We start from the raw sequence: 16,794 nt of genomic DNA, 5'->3' as shown, positions 1-16,794 counted from the left end.
ATCCAAGTATATGTCTAAAGTAATAGGTTATGCGTTTATATATTTCTTTATATGTTTTATATTTTTATATTTGTTCTGATATGTTTACAGGCGTTGCAGCACTGTGGTCCTGTGAGGCATTACATTTCATTCCTTTGTATATCGCTATAATTTTGAGGTTTATTTCATTTTGTAACACACAAGAATCAGATGCACAATAACTTATATTAAACATTAATGCACCTTTAAAATGCATTAATTTTTAACCACAATAAAGACTTGTTTTTAATCTATGATTTAAAAACTTTTGATTTAAAATGCCTGTAAAAAAAAAAAATGTTGTGGTGTGTGGAATTTCTTTAAAAACTATTTAAAAGAGCAGAATTCTGATGTAGTTTACAGTTTTTTCTGATTGCTTAAGCACAATTTTTGTAACTATTGGCTATTTTTGCAAAACTCTACACACAAATAAGAAAACCTTTCACCCAATTATCAAAACATTGTAGTTCTCTTGCAAAAGCGAACACAGCTAGATTAACTCTTCACACCTTCGTAAAAATGGTGTTTTCGTATCAAACAGTAAACACAAGCCATCATCTACTAAGCACACAATGTGCCAACTACACACTGATGGTATGAATACAAAACACATCTGGCTTTTGCTTTCTCTGTGTACAGATGTCAATTTGAGGTCTTACTTTTGTCATAGTGTCATGTAAACATACAAGGATCCAAACTTCAAGTATTGGTGTTTATTCACACTCATCAAAACCAAAGACCAAAGACAAAGTCAGAACACAAAATATTAATTTCACAAAAAAAACAAAAAAAAAAACAAAAAAACAATCATCCTACATCATGTCGTCTTTCTGGGTCCGGCCACAAAATTTCGTCCACATCGCATGCAATATCCTCCAGTCCAAGGCACCGGGGAAAATATCTCCTTGAATGCCGTATCCAGGCCTGACATGATGCCTGGTCAATATCTCCACATGCCTCCTCCATTGCCTGTAAAAGGGCTACCTGTTGATGAGGATGACGGTCGTACACTTTCCAGCGCCAGGCAGAGAAGAACTCCTCGATGGGATTTAAGAATGGAGAGTATGGAGGGAGGTTGAGTGCCATGAAGGATGGGTGGTCTGTAAACCAGTTGCGGACCAAAGCAGCCCTATGGAAACTAACATTGTCCCATATGATGACATATCGGGTATGCTCTGGTCTCTGAACAGTGAGAATGTCATGTAAGGTGTCCAGGAATGCAATAATGTGTGCAGTGTTGTATGGGCCTATGGTTGCATGATGGTGAACAACACCATTTTGGCTTATAGCTGCACACATGGTTATGTTACCACCACGTTGTCCTGGGACATTGATGATGGCACGGTGTCCAATAATGTTCCTGCCACGTCTCCTGGTTTTACTGAGGTTAAAACCGGCCTCATCTACAAAAAGTAGCTCATGTCCCATGGCATCTGCCTCTAGCTCCATCACTCTCTGGACAAGACAAAACAAATGCAACACATCAGGCCCATGCACAGCACTACAGTATGCACTTCCAAATTCAGAACCAATGACACTATAGCTTACCTGCACATAGTCATATCGCAGTTGCTTTACACGTTCTGTGTTTCTCTCGAAAGGAACTCTGTAAATTTGCTTCATTCTTATTCTGTGGCGCGCAAGTACACGACTTAGTGCAGAAATGCTTACACTGTGTATATTTTGAAAGATGGTGTCATTATCAATTATGCGCTGTTGTATTTCGCGCAGTCTTATTGCATTATTGGCAATCACCATGTTCACTATATGGGTCTCTTGCTCTGGAGTGAACATTCTTCCTCTGCCCCCAGCATCTGGACGTCTAGCAATTCTGTAAAGTAACAATTTCAGTATTTTTGCATGTATGGTACTGTTGTGTTTCTCATTAGAGTATGGCAATGCTACAAAGTACTTACCGATTCTCATTTCGAAATGTCCTAATGATGCTTGCCACAGTGTAGCGGCTCAAATTAGGCTGAACCCGTTGGCCAGCTTCCCTCAGGGTCATCCCATGGTTGATGACATGGTCCACTATTGTAGCTCTGATGTCATCAGTTATTCTATTTCTCACTCTTCTTACCCTTCCTCTTTCCCCTCCTCGTCCTCTTCTTGCTCCTCCTTGTCCTCTTCCTCTAACTTCCTGTAACCCTCTCGCTTCTTCAACTCCACGTCCTCTTCCTCCAACTTCTTCACCTCCACGTCCTCTCCCTCGGCCTCCTCGTCCTCTTCTTGCTCCTCCTTGTCCTCTTCCTCTAACTTCCTGTAACCCTCTCGCTTCTTCAACTCCACGTCCTCTTCCTCCAACTTCTTCACCTCCACGTCCTCTTCCTCCAACTTCTTCACCTCCACGTCCTCTCCCTCGGCCTCCTCGGCCTCCTCTGCCTCCTCTGATTCTCACTCTTCTCACTCTTACTGCTCCTTCCATTGTACTCCACACAGACAGCTTACCTGTGGCTTATTTATAGTGCTTAGGCTGATTGCAAAGTGAACTAATTATCTAAAACAGTTTTCACATGTGAAAGTGTGCCAGACAGTTGGCAAAATAGTGTTAATGATAGCCATACATGTGTATAATTTTGCTAGGAGTGTGTTGGAAATTTGGTAATTGTGTGTAAGCAGTGAGTTGTGTTTAAAGTTCTGCAAAAAGAGTGTTGTGCAGTGAATTGTGCCTACAGTTTTGCAAAGTGTGTGTTACAAAATTGCAAACTGAGTGCAAAGCAGTGTTTGTGCTTTTAGTTTTGCAAACTCAGTGAGTGGTTTTGCTATACGTATTAATAGTTTTAGAAATTGTGCTACAAGAATCACTATTAGCGCTTAAGCATTCAGAAAAAACTGTAATATGTATAACTGAGTAAAGCACAGAGTGGCAGATAAATTAAAGCCATGTGTGTAGACTTGCACAGTTCAGCTCTTCCATGAGACAAAATGTGTGTTGTGTAACTTCTGGCATGTCGTCACAGCTCATTTTAGCTCAGGACAACTGTTTTAACATTTTTTGAGCTGCAAAACCAGCTGAATTCATAATTTGTTATTATTCATCATTTATATTTGTGGGTAGTGTAGTTCTGATTAAATCTGATTATTATCTTAAAGGAACACTCCACCGTTTTTTTAAATAGGGCTTATTCGCCTTCTTTCCTACATTTAGATAGGTGGGCAAATGCATTTTTGTCTCAGTGCATGCATTGTTTTAGTTTGACAGGGTCGGCGCTAGCTTAGCTTAGCATAATGAATGGAATCCTTTGTTGCCAGCTAGCATGTCCTGAGTAAAAGTGATATAAAAAAAAAAAAACCCACCTAATTACTTCTTGTGGCCTGCGTATTCACAACAAGTACAAATAGCGATGCAGATTAACACTAGGTGATTTCCTATGCAGATATTGACTTGGGACTATATTAGGGGGAAGCACAGGCAATGCACTGCTACTTGGGCGCAGAGATATCACGCCCAAGTAGCAGTGCTTCGCCTGTGCTTCCCCCTAATATAGTCCTTAATATATAAGTCAATATCTGCCTAGGAAATCACCTAGTGTTAATCTGCATCGCTATTTGTACTTGTTGTGAATTCGCAGGCCACAAGAAGTAATTAGGTGTTTTAAAAAAAAAAAATTATATCACTTTTACTCAGGACATGCTAGCTGGCAACAAAGGATTCCATTCATTATGCTAAGCTAAGCTAGCGCCGACCATGTCAAACTAAAACAATGCATGCACTGAGACAAAAATGCATTTGCCCACCTATCTAAATGTAGGAAAGAAAGTGAATAAGCCCTATTTAAAAAAACGGTGGAGTGTTCCTTTAAAACGCTGCTTTCATTAAAAGATTCTTAAAAAATGTCATTTAGTGTTTCAGTGAAAAAATAACAGCAGGATTATTAGACTGAATTTTATTTTTATAATGAAATGTTTGTTTAATGTTTCCAGGCTCTCCAGTTTTGCACTTCAGTATCGGGCCATCTGCTAAAGCTTTTTTGTAAAGCAGAAGTCTCTTTTTCTTCAGTTTGTCGAATGTTTTTATGCTGTATGTAAACTGTACAGTTTATGCTGTATGTAAACACATTATGTGTTTGGTTTTACTTTTGGTCTCTTGTCATATTTGCCATCAGCACTTTCTGTCAGCTGTGTGAGAAAACAAACTTGCTAGTTCAACATACTCTGGCACTGCTAGAGCTGTCCTGCTAAGAGTCACACGTCAGTTGATTGTAATCGGTTTTGCTAAGCAAACAAAATATACTCTATACTTTTCATTATTGCCTTTTGGAAATACACTATTCAATTATTTTCATTAGTGAATTAACTGTATTTATAATAAGAATTTTTAATAAGAAGAACTGGTTGCAATGCCTTGTGGAGTTTTTATTTATTGTAATAATAACGTGTAATAATGTAATAATGTGGTTAACAGAATATGATACATTCAGCGATATCTCACGACCAATTCGTACGAGTGATTAAAAGGTGGCTAATTCGTACAGATTGCCGTGAGATCGGGTTGGATACATTATGTCATCTTGTCAGTTATGTTTGAATCTTGGAGCTTATAATGGAAGTATTCAATATTTTATGAAGTTTTAATGCAGGTTTGCACATTTTCTGTTTTATGATGCTCTGTAATCTGTTTTAACGATCTAAGCACATAGTCTAAAGCTCACGGCACAAGTGCACTTAGGGCGTGTCCAAATTCACTTTTGCTAGTTTAACGACGGAAAAAAGGGTCGGCACTCCCGGTTCATGGTCTAAAAGGGTTGTCCCTATTCTCGTAATGAGTAATGGGTGTGTTTTGGGCTTACACATTACTAACATGCTCTTTAAATAACAAAATAAAATATTGAGCCATTGACTTTAGACCAGGTTTCAGTTGGTCAATGGCGCAGTCTATTTCAGTTCTGCAAAATAGCAACGCACCAACAATGCGCCCGAACACACCTCGTTTTCAGACCAGCAGTTCATGAGCGCACAGATGGGCGCAAACACAACGTGGCGCTGGATGTGAAAATGATAACTGCGTCGGGCTGAAACTAGCAAAACACACTTGTGCACAGTGTTGGCGCTGTATTGGGGCATGTGAATGATAGGGCTGAATGTCATTTGTTATTATAGTTTATTAGTTAATGTCATTCTTTTATTGCAGACATAAAATCATGGACGTTGTAAATGCTGTGAAGATGATAATACTGGTTTGGACCTTCACCTCGGCCTGAGAAGTCAATGATTGCAAGAAAATTATTCTTGGAAATGTTTCAGTTCTCTAAGTCTGGGAATGTTCGTAAGGAGGGTCAGTTTAATGAGCTGCAGTGTGTGTCCTAAAAAGCATTTGAGTCATGGATAAACAGCATGTAGGATTTTATCAAAACCACTTTGTTCTGATGTTCTCATTTCTTCAGATGTTTCATTTAGGAGCACAATTTTTTATTTTGTTCAGTTGCTGCATTAAATAGATCAAATGTTATATTCCAGAGTCGTGTGGGCCTGCTTTCATTATAAGCTGTGCTGATGTGACTGGAACTGTGCATGAAGAATTAACTCTAAGCTGATTAAAAAACTGATCAATGCTGCATTAAATTGAACATGTTTAAGGATGCTGAGGATGAAAATGCTATAACAGTCTATAGAAACGAGTTCAATAAATATTAAACAATGAAGTTTTAAAATCTGTTTACAGAGAACTTCAGTATAAAGTGAATATATGAATCTGATCATGGTTTCAACTATGTCATAACAGAGTTTGAATTCACTTATAAAGATAAGAGACTTTTTTTTTTTTTTTTTTTTGTCAAAAAGACCTGTCATTGTTGGTGGCGTAATCTGCTTCACCATCATAATGTTAGTCATTTAAAATAAATGCAATTGCACAAACCCTCGTGGATTATAAATGGGTTATAAAACAGCTGATTCAGACAAGGATAATGATGACAACAGTAAATAGTCAGAAAGAGCCTCTCAACAACATGACGATTGTGGCAATTGTGTTTCACATCCAGTGAATCTCATGCAGGATCAGGAGCATTTTGTCATTTTGTAAAAGCTTGTACAGAGAAAACATCTGCAACCATATGGTGCAGGGCCTACTAATACTATAGTTCTAAGCTTTATGTTCTCGTTCATATTGATTTCTGATAAATAACAATGTTAAGGGATAATGTACATCCAGCCGGTTGTTATCTCAGAATAAACCCTGGCAGGGTGATCAGGTCTTGCATCAGGGGTTTATTCTGAGATAACAACCGGCTGGATGTACATTATCCTGTTTGTCACCCGGCTACTTGCCACATTAGTAAATAATTAGACATGAAATATTGATCTGAGTTGTCCACGGAGAAAGCAGTTGCAGCGCGGCAAGTTCAAGCTAGACGGACATTTAAGAGATACGGGATACAGTCATACTGTACCAGTTATTACATGGCATTTCACCTCATAAATAACTATAGGGGTAAGATATTTAATTTGAGATGAAACTGTTTTAAAATCGTTCCCGTTTATCTTTTTTACTGTAATCTATTCACTGTAAAAAAATTCTAACCCTCCCAAATCAAAAATTTCAAGTGACCGATAACATCTAAATTTTTCAATTGGCCCAAGTGAAATTCTGTAAAGTAAATTTGATAATTTACAGAATTTCACTTGGGCCAATTGAAAAATTTAGATGTTATCGGTCACTTGAAATTATTGATTTGGGAGGGTTCGAATTTTTTTACAGTGTTGCTGTAATACAAAACAATCGTCTCAAAATGGCAGCAGCTGCATTTGTATGAAACAAGAGAAAGTGAGTCTGCGATACCGGATGACATAATTAAATAACTGTATAAACAGAATATTGATTTCAGCAAAACCAAACGCAAAACTTCCACGAGTGAAAACCATTCCTACTAGCAAGCGTAAATCGCCGACTTCAGTTACCCGGATGAGCCTGTGTTATCAGTTTTTTACCGGGGAATAACATGAATGGTGCGATTGACCAATCAGAATCAAGTATTCCACAGAGCAGTGTAATAATGAATGTTATTGTATAGTAAATATAGTAAATTACTTTATAATCATCTTCTTCAAACTATTAACATACACATAGGTTTTCATTCTGTTTTATAGTCTTTTGGTTTCGTTTTTCATTGTTTCCCTGCATTTCTGTTCCTGTGCCTTTTGTTCCCTATGTTACCGCTTCACATTTGTTTACAGATTTGGTTTCCCTCGTTATTGATAATTTCACTGGTGTAGTTTCCTATTGTCCTTTGTTGGCTAGGTCTGGTTTAAGTCCTCAATTTCAGGTCATTTTCTGTATGGTCTGTGCTGTTGCTTAGTTGTTGTGTCAGTTTATCCCTGTAATTCGCATACGTTTCTGGTTTTGGCTGCAGTTTGGATCCACCTCTCCTTCTCCTCTTTTTTGCCTGTCCTGCATGTGACAGAAAACAGGACCTAGAGAAGATAATGGATCTGCCAACAGACTTTGCACTCCCATACCAGGCAGTGAACTGATTTCCCTATTTTGTACTGGCTTAAATGAACGAGTGAAACAACTAGATCCCCTGTCCCCTTATGCAATCCTCGAGGGAAATTTTGCCCATTTGCCCATTAGTACTCTCAAGGAGTGGGTCCTGATTTACTGTGTGTGAGGCGGAGGTGGGCTTTGACCTGAGGAAAATGCAACTGGTGCGTCTGCTTCCATGTCTCCAGGTTCTGTGGGAGTAGTTTGTTTGATTAAGTTTTTTTTCCTTTTTTTCTGTTCCTGTGCCCTTTGTTGCATATGTTTCCGATTCTCATTTGTGGTCACGGTTTCCCTCTTTATTGATTCCTTTCACCAGTGTCCCATCTAGTTTTCTTTCTTAACTCTGTATTTAAGCCCTCAGTAAGTATTTTTTTATTTAAGCCCAAGCTGTGCATTGTAAATAATATAATGATATATACTTAAAATAATTGTTTAAATAGTAAAACAATACAAACACAAAAAAAAAAGAAGAAAAGTTTAGAAACATTTTGAGTCCCCCCTCCCTTTCCTCACATGTGCTTTAGTCCACTGCCTGCTTCCTTTCATTACACACACAAGTCCGGTGGGAGAGAACAATAACAAGGCAATAAAAACATGAATGCATGAACTAACTGCATCAGAAACAGATAGCATATTACGTAGCTTAGCAATGTTTCTAAGGTGGAAAAAGGCTGTTTTTGTAACACCCAGGTCTTTTACTGTAGTAATCCTACAATGTTAAAGTTGTATTGTGAAAGGTTTTGTGGGTGGTTTTTTGAACCGATAAGTAATACCTCTGTTTTGTCTGGATTTAAAAAAAGAAAATTACGCGTCATCCAATCTTTTATATCTTTAACACACTCTGTCAATTTGGATAAATTAGCGTTTTCATCTGGCCGTGATGAAATATATATTTGAGTGTCATCAGCATAACAATGGAAACTATTCCATGTTTCCTTATTATATTTCCAAGTGGCATCATATATACTGAGAATAACAGAGGGCCTAACACAGATCCCTGCGGCACTCCATAATTTACTGGAGTTATGATCGATTTTTCTTCATTTAAATAGACAAAATGGTAGCGGTCAGATAAGTATGATTTGAACTAGCTTAATGCTTGTCCTAGAACACCAGTATAATTTTGTAGTCGATCTAAGAGTATTGTGTGATCTATAGTATCGAACGCAGCACTAAGATCAAGTAAAACTAATATTGAGATACAGCCTTGGTCAGAAGCTAAAAGTAAATCATTTGTGATTTTAACGAGCGCCGTTTCAGTGCTATGGTGCGGCCTGAATCCAGACTGAAACTTCTCATAGATATCATTTTCTTGCAAGAAAGAGCCCAGTTGAGCGGACACCACTTTTTCTAATATTTTAGACATAAAAGCAAGATTTGAAATGGGTCTATAATTTGCTAGGTTATTATGATCTAATTGTGGTTTCTTAATGAGTGGTTTTATAACTGCCAGTTTAAATGTTCTTGGAACATGACCTAAAGATAAAGACGAGTTAATAATATTAAGGAGAGGCTCTTCCACTACAGGTAACACTTCTTTCAGTAGTTTAGTTGGTATAGGATCTAATAAACATGTTGTTGTTTTAGATGAAGTGATAAGTTTATTTAACTCTTTTTGTTCTATAGTTGTAAAGCACTGTAATTGTTCTTGCAGGGTGATAATTGAGGCTGAATTATAAGGCACAATTGAAGATTGAACGTTTACAATTGTGGTTCTGATGCTTTCTATTTTCTCAGTGAAGAACTTCATGAAATCATTACTACTGAACTGTAACGGGATATTTTGTTCGGGTGACGTCTGTTTATTTGTTAGTCTAGCCACGCTGTTAAATAAAAACCTTGGATTATTTTGGTTATTTTCTATTAGTTTGCGGAGGTGCTCAGCCCTGGCCGCTTTTAGGGCCTTTTTATAACGTACAATGTGTGTTGCATTTAACTTATCAGAATGACAAGTCTTTATGTCATTACAAACAAGACATTCAAAATGCTAGCCATGTAACAGTGTACTCTGACAGTATTTCCCAGGGGCGTAGCACAAGATCCCGGACCCTATGCATAGGCAGTCCTGATGGGCCCCCATGTTCCTCAACCCCCCTGGAAATTACTCCGCCCAAGTAGCAGTGCTTCGCCTTCTGAGAATATAGTTCCCAGTATGTATACGGTTAGAAGATGGCTGTGTCTCATGTGACCTTGTTATTTGTACACGCTGTGACTATACAGATCAGAACATGTAAATAGGAAAATGTTGGCGTTATTTTGTCACTTATTGGGAGCAGTATGCTAGCTGGAGCTGTTTACCTCCAGTCTTTGTGCTAAGCTAGGCTAGCGGTGGGTGCGTCAGACAGAGTTATGGCATGCACGGAGATGAGAAGGGTATGAATGGACTTCTCTAACTCTGGGGGATACGGTGAATAAGCTAAAGTCCCAAAAAGTCGGCGTGTTCCTTTAAGGCTTGTCATCCTGATTTGAGAATTCGGCCAACTCTCAGAATAACTCCCTGAGAGGAAGTCCCTGGTGGAGGAGATCGATGAAGGCTGCGGCTAAATCCATCAATAGGGGTCCGGTAATCGTTTACAGACTGGTTTAACTCAAGCTCACTATGAAGGAGAATGTAAACAAAGAACTCTTTAATAATTGCACAAAAAAGGACACCCATGAAATAACTTGGAGAATAAAAACACTACTATCTCAGTCAGACAAGGAAGAGACAGGAACATTGAGGACTTTACAGTTTTTCTCGATTGCTTAAACACATTTCTTGAAACTATGCCTCGTATTCTCAAAACTGTAAACACAAATCCATAACGTCTCACCCAATTCCCCAAACATCCTATTTTCAAGTCAAAATGAAGCTCTAGACTCAAAACCATTCACTCTTGCTGAAAAACCAAACTTTGCCCTCAGACAGGACACACAAGCCCATAGTCTAACACACTGGTGCAATGAATTCAAAACAACATTTCCAAATCTGGTAAGTTATGTTGCTTGTGGTTTCCACCCCCACCCCCCCCCCCCCCTCCACTCCCCCCTCCCCCCTCCCCCCTCCACTCCCCCTCCCCCACAAACATTTTCACATGATGAACACAAAAGACACAACCAGTGGATGCATTGGCACATTTTTATTCATTCATGTACTACACAGTACAACACACACACACACACACACACAAAAACAATATAATTTTTTTCTTTTTTTACTCTCTCCTCTAAAAAATTTTTTTATATTTACTTACAGTAAGATATAACTATAAACCCATTTCACTAAACTATAAACACTATTCCCTGTTTTGACACATGAGTCAGATTTGTTGAACTGTGACTGCAAAACTCAGCACACAAATCCCTTCATTTCTCATTGCCTACACCATGTTGTCATGTATAAAGCACTAGCATTCAATATTGTTCACTCAAGTCAGCACAGCTTCAGCTCAGTTAGCACACAATTACCCAGGTGGAAACACTAAGAGTCAAAATTTAACACACATCAATCAGATCCTTCAATAGATAGCAGTGATGCGCGGGTTGATCCGAAATGAGCGGGTGCCTGCGGTCACCCGCGGTTACCCGCGGTTACGAGTCATCCAAAAATATTTTTAATGATATTCGGGTCGCGGTCGGTCGGGTCGTTTGAAATAAAGATGCCAATTAAACCTTTGTAATTTATATATTACTAGACACTATTTTCAATGAAATACATAAGTCTACACTTTATTGGCTGAATAACTGGCAAGAAGTACGATGACGCACGAGCTCAGTCTGCAGGTAGAGATGAAGGCGGCAAGAGAAAAGGTGAAGACTGGGGAGTGGAAGCTGTGGGAGTGTGGGAGACATTTGCTGAAATAATGAAAGATGATGACCAAAGTGCTGGTTTTGTCATGTGTACTTCTTGCGATGCTATTTACACATTTGATAGCCACAAAACTGGCACGACCAACCAGGCACGGCGCCAGGATTTCAGTTTTGGATAAGCCAGACCAATTGTGGGTGGGCCTTAAATTAAAAACGTTAAATAAAAAAATAAAAAACGTTATCCAATCACTGCTTAACTTAATAAAAAAAATATTGATATATTAATAATATTGTTATTATCTGTGCGTGCGTATACATAATATATATTTTAATAGCTTGATGCTCTTTAAATATTTTGTTGCATTGTTAAAAGTTTCGGTGCATAGGATGGACCTATCCGCGATCGCTCTCCATGGTTCTGACCAAAGAAGAGCGCTTTGGAATCTTCATTACGCATCATACCTGGGCTGCATTTTCCGAAAATATTGTCTATTAGCGCGCTACGAAGACTCTTAAGGTATAACTTAACTAAAGGTATACTACCACTAATGTATAGGCTATCATTGCTAGGCGTCTTCATCATCCACTCGCGAGGCAGAGCTGCTGAGAGGCAGAGGCGCTGGCGCCCTCCTAGCAACGGCGCTGTTTTTGGTAAAACATGATTTTGACGACGTTTTGTTTTATTGAAAACTCTTTTTAAAAGATTTTCGTTTTGTATAAATTGTATCTTAATTTTGATCAATGTTTTATCAATCAATTGTCTACTTTTAAACGAAAATATTCAAACCAAAATAAATAGGCTACTCTCTACTAATGTGCATTTCTCTCTGGCATTCATGGCGAGTCCGAATTGTCAACTTCATCTTTGCAGCGACACAGAAAACACCAGTTTATTACTAAAAAATTAAATGTCTCCTTGCTAATTTAGACACATTCATAATCATTACTGGTTCTTTGTGGCAAGCTTTATGCGTGCGGTCATACCGCTTATTATCCATAGGCTATAGCCTATTTAAGTAGGCTAATTAAATTAATATAAAGGGGCGATTTGTCCACGAATGGCTTAAATTAACAACTATTAGTCGACTAGAAAAAAAAATAATTAGTCGGAGGTATTTAGCCATATATAGCCAGCTTTTTATAATTGTTGTTAAAACTAAACATTTAGACTATTTACAAATTATGAGCTTATTGACGATTTTTTATAATTCTTGACAAAATTAGAATAGCCTAGGCTATATTCTTTTTTTTCCCAACGACGCAACGAAGAGCATTTACTACTTTTAAAAAATGCGGGTCAGGAAGCGGGTCGGGTACAATATTTTCTTTTTCTTTTTTTTGCGGTCCGAGTTGCGGGCGGGTTAGTTTAAAACGTCGGTCGGGTGCGGGTTGTTTATACATTGACCCGCGCATCACTGATAGATAGATAAAAGGGCCCAAATCAGTTTATTGAGTTTTGCAACAATGGATCCAGAAAGACATGAAGGAAGAGATCGAGGAGGGATAAGGAGGACGAAGGGCAAGAAGACAAGCAGTCTCAGGTGAAATTCAAGCCACTCTAGTTGCACATGTCTTTATCAATGGTGTAACTATGAGGGAAGCTGGGCTACGAGTAAGGCCAAATTTGAGTCGCTTTACCGTCGCCTCGAGAACCTTCAGGGAGGAGTGGTGGCAAACAAAATTCTATCACTGAATAAAAGACAAACATTTCCAATAGTCTATGATGAGGTATATTTTCTTGCAAGAAAGGGCCAGCAGTCGTATAGTCACACAGAGTGGCACAGAGTGTGACAGTGAAGGGAGGGCATCCTTCATCCTTTATAGTCTTGACTCCCAGAATGTTATCTTTCTAGGCCAATGATGGTGTTTCAACCATATGTGGAACATTCTTAGACGTGTTCATCATATTGTCTCCTTGAGTGGAGGCCCTCCTGTTACGTCCCAACACTCTTTACCATTCCACTACAATTCCATATTAGAATAAGGTTTGTGTGTGCTCTTTTACTGTCATATGATGGTCACACACATCTTACTGTAAGTAAATATAAAAACAAATTTAGAGGAGAGAGTAAAAAAAAAACAAGAAAAAAAAGAGTAAAACGGGGAAAAAAACAATTGTGTGTGTTGTACATGAATCATTTACATTTATTCATTTAGCTGACGCTTTTATCCAAAGCAACTTACAATTGCTATATATGTCAGAGGTCGCACGCCTCTGGAGCAACTAGGGGTTAAGTGCCTTGCTCAGGGACACATTGGTGTCTCACAGTGGATTCAAACCCGGGTCTCTCACACCAAAGGCATGTGTCTTATCCATTGCGCCACACCACCCCAGTATAATCAATAAATATGAATCAATAAAAAAGTGCCAATGTATCCATTGGTTGTGTCTTTTGTGTTCATCATGTGCCAATGTTTGTGAGGGGGGGGACCACAAGCAACATACCAGTTTTGGAAATGTTTTGATTTCATTGCACCAGTGTGTTAGACTATGTTGCAGTGTGTGTGATTTTGAGGGCTTGTGTGTCCTGTCTGAGGGCAAAGTTTGGTTTTTCAGCAAGAGTGAATGGTTTTGAGTGTAGAGCTTCATTTTGACCTGAAAATAGGATGTTTGGGGAATTGGGTGAGACGTTATGGATTTGTGTTTACAGTTTTGAGAATACGAGGCCTAGTTTCAAGAAATGTGTTTAAGCAATCGAGAAAAACTGTAAGAAAACATCATCAGTTTCACAACACATGTGTCACAACACAACACAAAACAGCCGGGTTTGTTTCTTATTGGGGTCCCCAGAGAGGCGTCGCAATAGGACAGGCCTCGCAGTTTGACGGGGCCTCGGAGGGCAGATCATTTCAACAATCAGGAACGTTACAGTTTTTCTCGATTGTTTACACACATTTTCTGGTACTTGAGACACAATGACCACAACATGTAACTCATTCACCAGCCCCCTGAGCCAATTCTGCTAAACTACAAGCACAATTCCTGCTTTACACTCAAACTGCAGTTCTAAAACACACCTTTTTCAAAACACTACACACAATTCTCTGCTTTTGGCACAATTTTCACGCAGAAAATCTCTTGTTTTCACAAGGAACACACTGTCATTCAAATATGCACACTGACTCATCGCATGGGCAAACACCCGTCACACAGTTTTACAATTAGCAATCAGAGCTTTAGCATAAAAGGGCCACAGGTGAGCTCTTCAATGGAGCAATGGATGCCAACATTGGATTTTATTTTTACAGTTTTTCTCGATTGTTTACACACATTTTCTGAAAGCATGCCTCATATTCTCAGAACTCTACACACAAATCCAAAAACACACACACAATGGGCAAAACCCCTCAATTCTCCTGCAAAATGAAACTTTACATTCAAAACAATGTTATTTCTTCTCAAAATGGTATTTTGTTTTCAAATGACACACACAAACCATCATATGAATAGACATTTATAAGAACCAGTTGAACACTGATGTGCTCAATGTAAAACACTATGATGAATGGAAAACACTTCTTCTCCATTCATCATAATGACTTAGGCCTTTTTTTGTTCAGTGTTACACTTTCTACAGACAGTACATACATAAGTGTGTTGTAAAATATCTGAGAATATTGTTTTTATACTCAGAACACACAAATACATGGTAACAAATATATTTTATTTTTCCCACAAAAACATTGTACACAGTATACATCCCAACCAACACAAAGTTGTACATACAGTGGTCTACATACAAAACAACAGAAGAATTGACTGTATACAGTTACAGAAAAAAAAAGAAAAAAAAAATCCAGTGTTGGCATCCATTGCTCCATTGAAGAGCTCACCTGTTGCCCTTTTATGCTAAAGCTCTGATTGCAAAACTGTGTGACGGGTGTTTGCCCATGTGATGAGTCAGTGTGCATATTTGAATGACAGTGTGTTCCTTGTGAAAACAAGAGATTTTCTGCATGAAAATTGTGCCAAAAGCAGAGAATTGTGTGTAGTGTTTTGAAAAAAGTGTGTTTTAGAACTGCAATTTGAGTGTAAAGCAGGAATTGTGCTTGTAGTTTAGCAGAATTGGTTCAGGGGGTTGGTGAATGAGTTACATGTTGTGGTCATTGTGTCTCAAGTACCAGTATTTGTGTGTAAACAATTGAGAAAAACTGTATTACTGTAACTGTATACAGTAAATTATTCTGTTTTGTATGTAGACCACTGTATGTCCTACTTTCTGATGGTTGGGATGTACACTGTGTACATTGTTTTTGTGGGAAAAATAAAATATATTTGTTACCGTGTATTTGTGTGTTCTGAGTATAAAAACAATATTCTCAGATATTTTACAACACACTTATGTATGTACTGTCTGTAGAAAGTGTAACACTGAACAAAAAAAGGCCTAAATCATGATGAATGGAGAAGAAGTGTTTTCCATTCATCATAGTGTTTTACATTGAGCACATCAGTGTTCAACTGGTTCTTATAAATGTCTATTCATATGATGGTTTGCGTGTGTCATTTGAAAACAAAATACCATTTTGAGAAGAAATAACATTGTTTAGAATGTAAAGTTTCATTTTGCAGGAGAATTGAGGGGTTTTGCCCATTGTGTGTGTGTTTTTGGATTTGTGTGTAGAGTTCTGAGAATATGAGGCATGCTTTCAGAAAATGTGTGTAAACAATCGAGAAAAACTGTAATGTCTCCCGGTGGTGAAAATCAAGTTTGGAATGTTGTGATATTTTTAATATGCTTTAACCTTCTATGGTACGGTGTTGGGGGCCATTTTGTGTCTTGTTTCATCACGTGCACAGGTCACATGGCTCCATATTTTCCCCAATGAAAAGAAAATCACTAATTTGTGTCCAGTTAATCCCCCACAAAAAAATATAAGTCACCTTCACTGGTAAGTAAAGAAGTACTTTGAATAACTTTACATTATATACCATCAAATGTTTTAGAAGACATAACAAAAAAGCATGTGTTGCCTCAAGACTACATTGTACCACAAAGGAATTGCATGAAGCCATACCAGGTATAGTTTGGAATACAAATATATAATATTTGTAAGGAAAAGAGTTAGAATTAACTAAATATATTTGCATTTTTGCATGATTTTGTAATGCACTTATAAGAATAGTATTTCACAATATATCTACACATTATGATCTGCACATTTTCTATAGCACCTAAAAAGGTATAAAACACAACTGTCAGTTGATGAAGGTGAGGATGAGGTGTCACACTGTGATGAGGAAGATGAGGTCATAGTGACATAGTGAATCCTGCAGGGAGAGAGTGAAGATGGAGATGAGGATGAAGATGGATATGATAACTTTATGATGGTTTGGTAATACTTGAGTTCCACTATGTTGTCTGAGAGCAACTGCTGGACATGAAATGTTACTTTTTATTAAATATGAAATGTGTAATACATTTAAAAACTGGATAAATGCAAGTGTCTGGTTAAAGAAATTGATGTTTATTACTTTTTTCTTGGTGAAAATGTCAAATGTTTCC

General features: G+C 38.0%; 1 protein-coding gene across 2 annotated transcripts; it reads right to left on the bottom strand.

Moving 5' to 3' along the window:
- Window positions 1–381: 381 nt before the first annotated feature.
- On the bottom strand, window positions 382–2,817 carry LOC311306698 (uncharacterized protein). Of its 2 annotated transcripts, XM_084435243.1 has the most exons (3): window positions 1,935–2,817; window positions 1,567–1,849; window positions 382–1,473 (listed from the first exon to the last, which is right to left on the bottom strand). In XM_084435243.1, exons 1-3 carry the CDS (start codon window positions 2,441–2,443, stop codon window positions 826–828), a joined length of 1,440 nt encoding a protein of 479 aa, XP_084291369.1. In that variant the 5' UTR covers window positions 2,444–2,817; the 3' UTR covers window positions 382–825. The 2 variants fall into 2 exon arrangements, with proteins under 2 accessions (XP_084291369.1, XP_084291368.1); XM_084435242.1 differs by having other exon boundaries at window positions 382–1,849.
- Window positions 2,818–16,794: the final 13,977 nt, after the last annotated feature.

Source organism: Rutilus rutilus, assembly GCF_951802725.1.
Source record: "Rutilus rutilus genome assembly, chromosome: 16".
In the NCBI taxonomy this organism is placed as follows: Eukaryota; Metazoa; Chordata; class Actinopteri; order Cypriniformes; family Leuciscidae; genus Rutilus; species Rutilus rutilus.
This window is presented reverse-complemented; position numbering and strand designations above follow the sequence as displayed.